Source organism: Haemorhous mexicanus, chromosome 25, assembly GCF_027477595.1.
Source record: "Haemorhous mexicanus isolate bHaeMex1 chromosome 25, bHaeMex1.pri, whole genome shotgun sequence".
Classification (NCBI taxonomy): domain Eukaryota; kingdom Metazoa; phylum Chordata; class Aves; order Passeriformes; family Fringillidae; genus Haemorhous; species Haemorhous mexicanus.
The window spans coordinates 1,553,099-1,565,782 of record NC_082365.1 but is presented as its reverse complement, the minus strand read 5'-3'; the positions used below and the strand labels follow the sequence as shown (position 1 = coordinate 1,565,782).

Sequence of the window (12,684 nt, the reverse complement as noted above, 5' to 3'; positions counted from 1 at the left end):
GAGTTTGACGTGTGTGCAGCAATTAACTTAATGAAGCCAATGAAATGATGCTCCAGCCCACCAGGTTGGGTTCACCTCCCAACCAGGCCCTCCCTGCCCCAACAAGGTGCCCGCGGGGCCGAGCAGACATTGCTGGCACCGTCCCCGAGGCAGGACCTGCCCGCACAGCATTCCTGATCCCTTCCTGGCATCCTCCTGATCCCTCCCTGCCCTGGACGGGCAGCAGCCAGGGCCTCTTGCAGCCCTCCTGTGCCAGGGACAGGATGCTGGCCCTGTTTGGCCCGTTTGAGGTGCAGAGGGGCTGCAGGAGCTTGTGGCAGGGGGTGCTGGTGCAGTGGGTAAGGAGGAGCTTGGGGGCAGAGAGGGAGCCCAGGGCTCTGGAGCATACTGGTGTTGGATCTCCGGAGCATCCTGAATGCCCAAAATTGTATTGAATCCCCAGAGCAATCTGGTTCTGGACCCTTGGAAGATACCAGTGCAGAGTCCCACAGCATCCCAGCACAGCCCTCAGCTTGCTAGAGCAGGAAGGGGACAGTCCTGTGCCCCTCTGCTGTGCCAGCTCTCACCTCCACCCCTTGCCTTTCCTCCAGACATCGACGAGTGCTCCTTTGACCGGACCTGCGACCACCTCTGCATCAACACCCCCGGCAGCTTCCAGTGCCTCTGCCACAAGGGCTACACGCTCTATGGGCTCACCCACTGCGGAGGTAGGGCCAGCTGGGCACTGGCAGCCGCTCACCCGCCCGGCTGGGGTCCCAGGGTCGGGGCAGCCCCGCGGTGCAGCTGCTCTGGGACCCCTGGGGACACTGCCCACCCCGAGGGTCCGTGGGGACGGTCGGTTCCACACACACCCCGGGCTGAGTCCAGGCAGGGACGGGGCTCACAGCCAGACTCGCTGGTGTCTGCAACTTCAAACAGAGCGACAGGAACAATTTGCGACTTGTCTGCAGCGGGAGAGAAGGAGAAATCCCCGGCGTTTTTGGCAGGGAGCTGTGACGGGGTGGGAAGGGGAACATCAAAAGGGTTTGATTTGAATTTCACAAGGCAGATAGCTCCCAAGGGCAGGGGCGTGCTGCGCCCGGGAAGCGGGGCGGTGGATGAAACATGCTCTGCAGGGGCTGCCGGAGCGTGTTGTGGCAGCGGTGCCGGCGGCCCGGGATGACGAGCCCGAGTGCTCCGGTGCTGCCCGGCTGGCAAGGGTCAGCAACCCTCCTCATATTTCTGAGCTGCGCTGTCAGCGTGAGCCAGGGCAGCCCCTGGCACTGTCTCGGGTGGCCCTGCAGCAAAGGGATTGATGGCTCCCACCAATGCCCCGAGTGAGGGCGAGCTGGGCAGAATGGGCTCTGACAGGGACAGCTCCATCCCTGACCTGAAGGATCATTTCAGGCCCGGGGGCCCCGCTGAAGAGAGGGACCAGGGCTGAGCCTTTTGGGTTCAGTTTCTAAGTGCTTCCATGTCAGCTCCATCTGCTGTGCCACGAGGGGCTGGGGCTGGGCTCAGCCTGGAGGGACTGCACCTGTCCCTGCCTAGCTCTTGGGGACACCGGGAGTCGGGCTGTCCCTTATCCCCATGGAGCTAGCACAGCTGTGGGGAGGTGGCACTGCTGGAAATGCCCTGAGGTGCAGATCGCCTGTCCCAGCTGGGCTTGGATTCATCCATCCAGAATCCCAGCCCTGAGAAAATGCAGTGATTCAGTGTCAGTGCTGAGGAGTCCCACTGCCCCTCACCCACTGTCCCTTCCTCTGTCCCCACAGACATCGATGAGTGCAGCATCAACCGGGGTGGCTGCAAATTCGGCTGCATCAACACTCCTGGCAGCTACCAGTGTACCTGTCCTGCTGGCTGCAAGCTGCACTGGAACAAGAAGGACTGTGTGGGTATGTCAGGCCAGGAGCCAGCAGGGCTGCTGGAGGAGCTGGGGGCTGTGGGATGCCAGGCTGGGGTCTCTGTGCCACGCTCTGGCACCATCTCCTCCCTGGTGAATCCCCCATGAGCTTGAGGGCGCAGGGGTCCCTCGTGGGTCTCTGAGCTGCCAGCCATGGGCATCCCTCATTGTCATCACCAGCTGGTGCTTGTCCCTTGGAGCTGGTGAAGTGCCTGCCAGGTTCAGTGCCTCCACGGGCCACCCTCACATGCAACAAGATGGGCAAGAAGGACAGCTGTGCCCTCTCCTGCACATCCAAGGCCCGATTTCTGCCAGGTACTGGTACTAGTGCCACCACCAGCATGAGAAGGGGGGTCCCCATTTCCTTGCATGGGGTAAACTGAGGGGAGAGGAGTGGCTAAACAGCCAGAGTGCAGGAGGGAGGGAGGCTGTTGCTTAGGAGGGCTCATTGTTGGGTGTAGATCCACAGACCAGGTCCCTGGTGCAGGATCTCTATGGCAGGGTGCTGGGCATCATCCCCCCACAGCACAGCCGTGTCTGCCTGCATCACCCTGGCAGAGCCAACTCCCTTTACTCCCTCACAGAGTCTGACAGCAGCTACACAGTGAGCTGTGGGACCCCCGTCCTGCGGCAGGGCAGCCAGCACAGACCCACCAACAGCAGCCAGCAGTGCCTCGGTAAGGGGGCTCCTGGGGTGCCCACGGCTGCCACCAGCCTGGCTGGGCCATGCCAGGTTGCTGAGCACCCACCTGTTCTTTCAGAGACTGTGGCTGCGCCCGTCAAGCAGAAAGCCTCCTTCAAGATCAAGGATGCCAAGTGCCACCTGCACCCCCGGGCCAAGGGCAAGCAGGAGGAGGCCGGGAAGGCCGGAGTGCAAGGTGAGGTGTGATGGTGGGGAGATGGGGGTGCCTGTGCCCCAGCAAGGAGGGGGTGCTGATCTGTCCCCCTGTGCAGGTGGCTCGGCACCGTGCTCTGACTGCCAGGTCACCTTCGTCAACCTCAAGTGCGACTCGTCCAAGAAGGGGAAGGGGCGCCGGGCTCGCAACTCCCCCAACAAAGAGGTGACACGCATCACGCTGGAGTTTGAGGCAGAGATCAAGCCCGAGGAGATCACAGGTGGGCACAGCACTGGCCTGACCCGTCTTGGGTCAGCACAGGTGGTGGGACCAGGGGTACGATACCATCCCCATGCAGCAAGGAGAGATAAACCAGTCCTCGTCTTGCACTGGATTGGCACATGCTGGGTAGCACTTGCAGCTGAGCATTTGGGGGATGGTTTTAATGCTTCTGGGCTTCCCTCTCCACCCCTCCCTTCTTACTGCATCCCTGTTTCCTCCTGTACCCCCATTCCCCTCTGTGCCACCCAGCCAGCTGCAACCTGCACTGCCTGCGACAGAGAGTGGAGAAAAAGCTGAAGTCGGCCATCAAAGCCCTGAAGAAATCCATCAACCAGGAGCGGTTCCTGCTGCGCTTCTCAGGGATGGAGTACGAGGTGGCCCGGAAGCTGAGCGTGGCCCCGGAGCGGCAGGAGAGCTGCGGGCCGGGCCAGCAGCGCCTGGCCAGCAAGTGTGGTAAGGAGCGTGGCGGGGTGACGAGGGGACCCGGCGGTGACAGCCCCCACAGCATCACCGACGTCCCCCCCGGCTCTCAGTCAGCTGCTCGCAGGGAACCTATTACCACGGGCAGACGGAGCAGTGCGTGCCCTGTCCCCCCGGCACCTACCAGGAGAAGGAGGGCCAGCTCTCCTGTGACCTCTGTCCCCGCGGCGACACCTTCGGACCCATAGGAGCCACCAACATCACTGGCTGCACCGGTAAGGAGGGCACAGGTGGGGCTCAAGGCACATTCAGGGGATGTCCAGGGCTGCAGCTTAAACAATTAGCCAGCAGACAGGAAAGTCTTGAGCATCCCCAGGGCTCACAGGAGTTGCTGTTTTGGTTGTTTATTATTTAGAGGGGACCCCAGGAAGGGCAGCACTTGCTCTGGGTGTACTGGTGCTGCCGAGGCTGAGGGGGAAGAGGATCTGGGTATGGGGCAGGAGAGCCCCATGCATGTGGGGTGCCAGGACTGAACAATGCCTGTGCCTGCAGGTCAGTGTCCCCCTGGCCAGCACTCTGCTGATGGCTTCAAGCCCTGCCAGCCGTGTCCCCGTGGCTCCTACCAGCCCGAGGTGGGACGGGCACTCTGCTTCCCCTGCGGCGGGGGGCTGACCACCCGCCACGAGGGAGCCCTCTCCTTCCAGGACTGCGACACCAAAGGTAGGTCAGAGCTGGTCCCCAGGATGGGGCCACCCAGCAGGGCTGTGCCAGCAGCTGACACAGCCCCCTGTGCTCCCTGACCCCCCAGTGCAGTGCTCCCCTGGGCACTACTACAACACGAGTGTGCACCGCTGCATCCGCTGCGCCGTGGGCACCTACCAGCCCGATTTCCGGCAGAATTACTGCATCTCCTGCCCTGGCAACACCACCACCGACTTCGACGGCTCCACCTCGGTGTCCCAGTGCAAAAGTAGGCGAGCTGGGGTGCAACAGAAGGAGGGGGGACAGGTGTGGGGTCCTCCTTCAAAAGTGTTTAAAAATCCTGCAGAGTTTGGGGTTATTTCAGTCCTTTGTGCATGCAGGCAGGCATGGGGTGGTTGCCTAATGGGACACTGCCCCTCTTGCCCTGCAAACCCCCCCCAGTGGCCCCGTGCCCTGGTTCCCAGCTGAGCTGGTGTCTCTGCCTTGCAGACCGGCAGTGTGGAGGGGAGCTGGGTGAGTACACGGGCTACATCGAGTCCCCCAACTACCCGGGGAATTACCCCGCCAACATCGAGTGCACCTGGAACATCAACCCCCCGCCCAAGCGCAAGATCCTCATCGTGGTGCCCGAGATCTTCCTCCCCTCCGAGGATGAGTGTGGCGACGTCTTGGTCATGCGGAAAAACTGTAGGTAACCGAGCAGGCTGTGGTGCTCAGGGGAGGAGCTGGGCAGGAAAAGGCTGGGCTTTGGCAGAGAGGGAGAAAGGTGCATCCCTGGGCAGCTGGAGGGGAGTTTGGTGAATAGGGTGAGTGGGGAGAGGAGCATCGTCCTGCCATCCAGGTGTCTTGCTGGATCTCAGGGGGATGTGCATGGGCTGGGCTGCACACCTGGGCCTCAGCCTTCATTTTGGGGGTTAAAAGCCCCATTTGGTGCTTTCCAGAGCAAGGAAGGAATAACAATCCCTGATACGTAACATGAGGGTTAGTGGGGGCTCAGCCTTGCCCAGATTGGACAGTTCCCATCCCTGATGCCACCCTTGACCCAGAAAGGCTGGGGTAGCTCTGCTGATGGGCAAGCAGCATCCTGTGTCCCCTTGCTGTTCCCTGCAGCCTCCCCATCCTCCATCACCACCTACGAGACCTGCCAGACCTATGAGAGACCCATCGCCTTCACCGCCCGCTCCCGCAAGCTCTGGATCAACTTCAAAACCAGCGAAGCCAACAGTGCCCGGGGCTTCCAGATCCCCTACGTCACCTATGACGGTGAGCACGGGGAGATGCCATCCCAGCACCCTGGTGCTTCCCCTCCCCACAGTTTGGCACCCAGGCTGCCCCCAGTTCACACCTCCTGTGTGTTTGTGGGGGAGTGGACTGAAGGATGGAGGCCAGAGGTTTGGGGACAAGTGGCAGCTCATGCCCTGTGTTTTTTGGCAGAGGACTACGAGCAGCTGGTGGAGGACATCGTGCGGGATGGAAGGCTCTACGCCTCCGAGAACCACCAGGAGATCCTCAAGGTGAGCGTGTACCTCCAAGTCTGTGCTACCCAGGGCTGTGGGGGATGCAGGAGCATCCTTCCTTTTGGGGATGCCTCCTGCTCTCCTTGCACTTGGGGCTTCCAGGGAGCATGGGGGGGATGCTGAACCTCCCTCTGGCTCGGCTTCCCTGCAGGACAAGAAGCTCATCAAAGCTTTCTTTGACGTGCTGGCGCACCCCCAGAACTACTTCAAGTACACAGAGAAGCACAAGGAGATGCTGCCCCGCTCCTTCATCAAACTCCTTCGCTCCAAAGTCTCCAGCTTCCTGCGGCCTTACAAATAGCCCGCCGTGCCCCGCTGCCCCGGGCCGCCCCGCAGCCAAGGAAACCCTCTTCTCCCTTCCTTCTCCTTTCTGATTTTTCCTTCCTCCGCCTGGCTCCAGCAGGATCGCCACTGCTCGCCCCGCAGACGTCCCCCCACGATTTCCCTGCCGCTCCCTGCAGAGCTGCGCTCCCAGCTGGGGACTCGCTCGGTCTCATCTGGTGAAGTCGCTCCCCTCTTCCGAAGCAGCTTCTTCGAAGGTTTTAAGAAACTGAAGTAGTGGTCCTTTCGCTGTCCCGTGTCTTCCCTTTGGTTTCCTTTACGCCACATCTGTCCCCATTCCCTGGTGTCACCAGCAGCCCAGGACAGTGAGGGGGGTCCCTGTCCTTGCAGCCCCCGGGGCTGGCGCCGGCTGCGGCCCCGCGGAGCGCTCGCCGAGGAGCGCTGGAGGTGCCGCCGTGTCCGCCGCAGCTACCGGCGCCGCTTTGGGGGAAAAGAACGGACAAAGCCGACTTGATGGAAAAGGAAATGCAAAGGAGCGATGGCAAAGCCCACCAGCGCGGCACCGTGGTGGCTCTGGCCCGCTGGAGAGCCGTGCTGGTGCTGGGAGGGAAGCGCAGCCAAGCCACGTTCCCGGAGAACAATGTCTGGCTGCACGGGAGAAAACAGGGAGCAAAGGAGAAGGACTTTCAGCCGGGTTCGATTTTTTTTTCTTTCCCCCCCTTCCACACCCCAGACACTTGTGCCAAGAAACCAGACTTTGTTACAAGCTCTGCCAAAGAGTAACTCGGAAAAGCAAGCTTTGAGAAGAGCAGGAGTCAATGTTTGTGCACTAGGATATCCTCCTTTCTACCTTTTTCATATGTATTAAGTGCAATCATTTGAGTCTTCCTTATATTATTTAGAGGGAAGTTGTTTTTTTTTTTCTACTAGAAACGACAATATTTATAACTGCCTGAGAAACGAGAATGTGTGTTTGCAAGAAAACAAAAACCACCCACCCAGAGCAAGCCGGGCCCTGGGCTGCGCTGACCAGCACAATGGCATCTTCGGCCTTTTCTGCCACGTTTGTCCCCGATAAAAGCCCCTCTCTGGGGGGAGATGGTGCCTCTTCTGCTCGGTGCAATGGGGTGAGTTTTTGCAGGGAGTTGGAGGCGTCTTGGTTCATCCATGGGGGTGAGTTGGTCCTGTCAGACTGATCTGCCACAGTTTGGGTGTTGTTCCGGCCCCGTTGCGAGGGGCATCAAAACTCAGCTCTGTCAACTGCTTGCTGCAAACTGATTTGTTTCCCTGCAGGGGCGCAGGGACGGGCCAGCACCTGCTGAGGATGGGTCTGGGGGGCTGGGAGGAGAGGGGGGAGCTGGCCCTCAGCCCCCAAATCTCTCCCCCAAGTACAGCAATCCCCCTGGGCCGAGCCACCCTCACAGACCTGGGGAGCTTTTGTGCTTCTGAGTCCCACCAGGCATTTTTGGCCCCATCCCTGTTTGTTCTCACCCTGCAGGGATGCTGTGGGAGTCCCTCCCCAGGGAGTGGGGTGCAGATCCCAGGGAAGACCCATCCTGCCATCCCTTGTTTCACTGCATCTGCCTCCCCCAGACAGGCTCAGCTGGGGACAATGGCCAGGTGGACACCACTGGTGGCTTTTCCCCTCCAGCATCTCCATGTGGACAGACAGGACTCCCAGGGACAGGCAACTGCTACCACCACTCACCCCTCTCCTCCTCCTCCCCAAGCTTCCCTCCTTTTCCAGCCCTGCCACCAGTTCTCAGCTGTCATCCTCCCACCTTCATCCCCATCTTCATCCTCTCAAAGACCTGGAGCTGCCAGCACTAAACACAATCGACCAGCCTATAGCTCTGCCAGTGGCAGGTCCCTTCCCATCACTGTCCCTACTTGTCCCTCACTGTCTCTTTGCCCACACCTGAGCCCATCCCTGCTATTAACACACCCATTATTTATTGCTCTGCATGTCCCACTGGGTCCATCTTTCCTGCATCTGGGGAAGCAGCTGCTGGTCCCTGTTTTGCCTCCTTGATCCACACTGTTCCAGCACCCCAGGAGCCTCTCCCGGGCTCTGTGAGGGGCTGAGCACTGGCACAGGGGCTGAGGTTTGTCCCCAAGATGCGTCAGTTGGAAAAGTCTGTCCTGATTCATCCCAGCTGTGGATTTTCCCCTCCTGCCGCCGGCTCCCAGCCTGTTTGGAAGCTCCACATCTGTGGGCTGAGCTGTTTGTCACTTGATCGCTGTCTGCAAGCAGCTGCTTTAATGCACAAAAGCTGCTGTAGGGATCTGGAGGGGTTTTGTGGCTTTGGGACAGTGGCACAGGCCAGTGACCTTTGAAAGGGTCCTTTGCATTTAGAAGGAAAAAAAAAAAAAAACCAGCAAAAATAAAAACAGCAATAAAATCAGCCCAGGAATGACCAATCCTGCTGTGGTGCCCTAGAGGGCCACAGCCCCTCCTGCCCACCAGAATTCATTAACTTTGATTAACTCTGGCCCATCTAATGTCAGGTTGTAGCCCAGCTGCCTTTGTGGGGCATCAGGGGTGTCCTGGCTGACACCCTTGTCACCACACCAGCCACCTCTGCTTCCCTGCTGTGGAAGGATGAGGTGGGCAGCACATCCTCCTGGAACAGCCAAAGGCACCTGGTAATGGTGCTTCCCTTCTGCTTTCACCAAACAGCTCAAAAAAGCCCCCCAAATCCCACAGGGCCCCTAGAGCCACCCACCCCCACCTCAGAATGGGTTTGAAAGGCTGAAACCCACATCAGCCACCTCGGGGATCAAGGCTTTGAAGCAGTCAAAAAAAATTAGGGTTGTTGGGGTTTTGGGTTTTTTTTTTCATGTTGGAGTATTTATATCTGCCTTTTGCAGCGGGCCAGGACTTGCCATCTCCAGCAGAAACGATTAAAGTGATGAGCAAGATGTAGTTCATGAAGTTATTTGCACTTGATTAAAAGAAAAAAAAATGTTATTTGAACTTTGTAAAAAGAAATGTTTGCATTTTGTATTGTCTTTTTTTAATTATTAAATGGAATTTCTTGGTGTTGTGTTGATCTTTCAAAAACTGGCTCTGATGCTTATTTTAAAGGTTTCTAACAGCAGGATCCAGAGCTGTTTTCATTGTTTTGTTCCCTCGGATGCTAACAAGCTTTTCCAGGGCCCAAAGTATTTTTTCTCCCCCCAGAAGCTTAAATGCTGCACTTCCCCAAGCTCTCCAGTTCCTGCACAATGTATTTATTTATGCACATTATTTAAATGCAACAAAGTTTGTTTTTAGCCCAGAACATGGAGTTAGACAGACTGGCTCAGAGGGAAGAGGGGATGGGAAACACCTCTACCTCAGCTCCAAGCCCCTTGCAGGGCTGCAGCTCTGTCCTTCAACACCCCTGGACTAACAGACAATCCCCAAGTGCTCAGGAGCTGCACCTGGGCAGGTGTGGACTGGTGAGGGGCAACTGCACTTCAACACTTCTGCAGCCCCTCACCAGCCCTCCCAGAGCAGAGCTGGGCTCTGCACAGGACCCAGGTGAGCTCTGCACCAGGTAAGGGTCCCCTCTGTGGGCACAGGGCCATCTGGGGGCCAGTGGAGTCCTTTCCCCTCCCTCTCTGAATGCAAAGAGGATGAGGTTCCTTCCCTCAGAAGCTCCAATTTCCCACTTGGAATTCACCTCTCTCTCAACACAGCATCTGAGGCCTTCCCCAGGAGGAAGTGAGCAGCTCTTTGGCAAACCCTCCCCCTGAGGAGCTCTGGAGAAACAGAACCACACGCAGCTGTGGGTGTCTGCAGAGTTTATTGCTGCCCCCAGCCCTTAGTAGAGGCGCTGGGGTTTCCCCATGGTGCTCTTGATGTACAGAGCTCGCACGTTCTGCCAGTTCTTCTTCAGCAGGGACACCAGGAAGTTGATGGCCAGGTGGATGTTGTAGACCAGCTCATCCTCTGTCATCTTCACGTGACCCACGGCCACAGCCAGACAGAGCACCTGGGGACAGACAGAGGTGCAGCTTTCACAGCAAAGCAAAGAGCTGACCCATCATCAGCGTGTTGGGCTGTCCCGTGGTCTGGACATGCCCACACCACTTCACTTTCTGCCTCTGGGGCCAGCCCCCAGCCCTCTCTGCCCTGTGGCAGAGGCCAGGCCTCCTCTCTGAGCAGCCTGGAAGTCAATGCTCCCCACAGGCTGGAGGCAGGAGGAGTTATGAGTGAGCCAACAGGCCAAGTGCCAGGACATCGTTAGCTCAGCTGTTCTAAATGCTCAAGCATTTGCAAACCCTCACATCTGCTGTGTCCTCAGGATCTCCACAGAGCTGCTCCCAAGGTCACTTGGACAGGGTCAAGTCCCAAATTCACCCCCAGCAAAGCCCCACAGGGACATGCCTGGCAAGGTCCCACCCCATGAGCAGCACCCACATGCTGGGAGCAGCATTACACTGGACTGTGCTCAGCACTGAAGCATCCAACCATCTCCTCATCATCTGCTCCAAGATCCATCAACCACAGTTTAATTATTCCTCCTTTCTGGCTGGCCATGGAGCACTCTGGGTACATTTCTCCTTGCTGGAGGAAACCAGCCACAGCTTCAGGAACACTCGAGGGACACCTACAGCCCAACCCAGAGATGGCAGAGACTTGGAACAACCCCCAGGCACACAACTGAAGCCATGCTTTACCTTCTTCATCTGAAACTTGATGGTTGATTTGACCTCATCCACCTTGGCCACCAGGTTCTCGTTGTGGGTGAGCAGGGAAGGGAATTTCCCAGCTTTGTTCAGGCCTGGGCCCAGGATCCGAGGGATTTGCTTGATCAAGGACTCGGAAGCCAGGAAGGCATCGTACTTCTTAGCTGCAAGGAGACAAGCAGGGAGCTAAGGATGGACCCTGCTCCCACTCCAAGCACCCAGGAGGGATTCAGCTGAGATCATGAGACCCTCCCCTGCAGACAAATCCAACATTCCCTGGGTCCCACCAGAGCTGGAGCTGGTTTTGCCAATCTTTGAGGAATGACTGTCACAGCAGCCAGGCCCCAGCCCCACTCAACACAGTGACTCCAAATCCTGTTTCCTGAAGGAACTGTCCTTCGCTGAGCCCCAGGGGACACTGAACTCCAAGCTCTGCAACAGCTTGTGCACAGCAGGATGAATGAGACAGAGGATCCATCTAGGAGAGGCTTGGCCAACAATCACCCAACAGCTCATAGTTCCATGGCCCATCATGGACTGAGGGGCAAGCTCCTGTCTGCCTGAGCAATGTAGAGAGACTCTGGACTTCTCAGGAAAGGAAGGATTTTCTCTCTGACCAAGAGAAAATGAGTGCATTTCATTCTGCTCACACAAGAACTGCAGGACTAAAGCACACTCTTGCCTCTTGTTTCCTGGCTTTTACTGCCCTCCAGCTCCCCGACCAGGAAAGTGAGGGACACAGCAAAGAGTGAAACTGTTGACAGGGACATTTTCTGTGTATCTCCCTTCTGTGGACAACCAGCCCCATTCCTGCAGTACTGATCTGTCAGATCTGCACTGGAAACAACCTGGTGGGTTTTCTGAATAGTTTTTGGGCAGATTGTAGTACCGGGGCTGACTCTGCTCAGCTTTTCAGCTCTCAACTAACCAAGACATGGAAATCTGAGCATGGGGAAAAACCTTATGGACACTCACCCAGCTTCTTCACCAGCTTCTTGTTTTTGTTGAGCTTCTTCAGAGCTTCTATGTCCATGTGAGGGATGTCAACTGCTTTGGCCTCATCGCAGTGCTGCTGGTCCCCCAGCAGACAGACCGAGAACTTGGGCCGTGGAGTCGACTTCAACCTGGGGAAGGAAGGTCCGAGTCAGTGACTGGCCAGCCCCACCCGCGTGTCCATGGAGCCAGCACGGAGACACCTTACCGCAGCACGGGGCATCCTGCACGGCCGCTCACCTGCCGTCCCCGGCAGGCCGGTGGGGACAGCCCGGGGGCTGCCGCACCTCCCCTCATGTTTTAAGACCCAGGGTGAGGGTCCGTCCAGCCGCTCCCACCGGGCCGGGGCGCGCTGGACTCCCCAAGCGGTTCGGCGCCGCGGCGGCCCCGAGCGGGACCGGGCAGGGCCGAAGGCTGGGTAGGAGCGAGAGGATGGCGAACCTGACGGTACCGGAGAACCGCTTGTCCTTCTGCGGGTCATAGTTCTTGAGGCTGATCTGCAGCTCCACCGTCTCCACGAACCTGCGGGAGGCACCGGGTGAGGCCTGGCCGGGCATGGAGGGGGGAAGGCCGAGGCCGGGGGTGACACGTCCGGTCCCGCCGTGTTCGTGGCTCTTACTTGCGCTTCTTGGCACGGCTGCCGTGCAGCACCTCCTTCACCGCCTCGTACAGGGTGTCCCGGGACACTTTGCTGCTGCGGGGGGAAACGGCAGCGCGGGCTCAGAGCCGGCCCCGCCCGGGACGCGGCCCCGAGCCCGCCCCGGTCCCTGCGCGTTCCCCCCGCCATCGACCCCGAGGATCGCGCCTCGCCGGCCCCCGGACGGCCTGGCAGTCCCCACAAGGCGCGGATGGCAGTGGATGGCGGGGGATAGAGCGGAGCAGACATTTTGCTGCACCAACCTCATGGCTGCGGCTGCTCGGACCGAAGGGGCGGGAGTGGCTCCGGCGCGCTATAAATAGTGGCGAGATCTCGCGAGGCTGGAGCGCGCGGCTCGGCGCCATATTGGGAGCGGCGCCCCGTGGCCGCCATGCGGGGAGAGGCGCGGGGACCCTGCCCGCATCTCCTTCCTTGTTAAATAAATCAACCGGG

General features: G+C 58.8%; 2 protein-coding genes across 3 annotated transcripts in view; one reads left to right on the top strand and one right to left on the bottom strand.

The window, feature by feature from the left end:
• SCUBE3 (signal peptide, CUB domain and EGF like domain containing 3) overlaps positions 1-8,988 on the top strand; it is a 31,730-nt gene extending 22,742 nt beyond the window's left edge. Inside the window, exons 10-23 of the mRNA XM_059867492.1 lie at positions 591-707; positions 1,755-1,877; positions 2,066-2,200; positions 2,470-2,562; positions 2,647-2,763; positions 2,840-3,001; positions 3,253-3,456; positions 3,537-3,698; positions 3,976-4,143; positions 4,232-4,393; positions 4,615-4,812; positions 5,236-5,388; positions 5,560-5,639; positions 5,794-8,988. Coding sequence (XP_059723475.1) covers positions 591-707; positions 1,755-1,877; positions 2,066-2,200; positions 2,470-2,562; positions 2,647-2,763; positions 2,840-3,001; positions 3,253-3,456; positions 3,537-3,698; positions 3,976-4,143; positions 4,232-4,393; positions 4,615-4,812; positions 5,236-5,388; positions 5,560-5,639; positions 5,794-5,943 — 2,024 coding nt within the window. The 3' untranslated portion in view covers positions 5,944-8,988. The remainder of the gene's footprint in view (positions 1-590; positions 708-1,754; positions 1,878-2,065; positions 2,201-2,469; positions 2,563-2,646; positions 2,764-2,839; positions 3,002-3,252; positions 3,457-3,536; positions 3,699-3,975; positions 4,144-4,231; positions 4,394-4,614; positions 4,813-5,235; positions 5,389-5,559; positions 5,640-5,793) is intronic.
• Positions 8,989-9,696: 708 nt separating this feature from the next.
• RPL10A (ribosomal protein L10a) lies at positions 9,697-12,599 on the bottom strand. Of its 2 annotated transcripts, XM_059867496.1 has the most exons (6): positions 12,495-12,599; positions 12,214-12,288; positions 12,036-12,116; positions 11,577-11,725; positions 10,593-10,765; positions 9,697-9,904 (listed from the first exon to the last, which is right to left on the bottom strand). In XM_059867496.1, the coding sequence occupies exons 1-6, from the start codon at positions 12,497-12,499 to the stop codon at positions 9,734-9,736; spliced, it is 654 nt and encodes a 217-aa protein (XP_059723479.1). In that variant the 5' UTR covers positions 12,500-12,599; the 3' UTR covers positions 9,697-9,733. The 2 variants fall into 2 exon arrangements, with proteins under 2 accessions (XP_059723479.1, XP_059723480.1); XM_059867497.1 differs by lacking the exons at positions 12,036-12,116; positions 12,214-12,288; positions 12,495-12,599 and adding an exon at positions 11,803-11,950.
• Between the last annotated feature and the right edge of the window lie 85 nt (positions 12,600-12,684).

Coding starts and splice junctions, on each gene's coding strand:
- RPL10A (XM_059867496.1), bottom strand. Junction 11,726..12,035: donor CGGTTCTCCGGTACCGTCAG/GTTCGCCATCCT, acceptor TTCCTTCCCCAG/GTTGAAGTCGACTCCACGGC. Junction 10,766..11,576: donor GAAGCTGGTGAAGAAGCTGG/GTGAGTGTCCAT, acceptor GTCTCCTTGCAG/CTAAGAAGTACGATGCCTTC.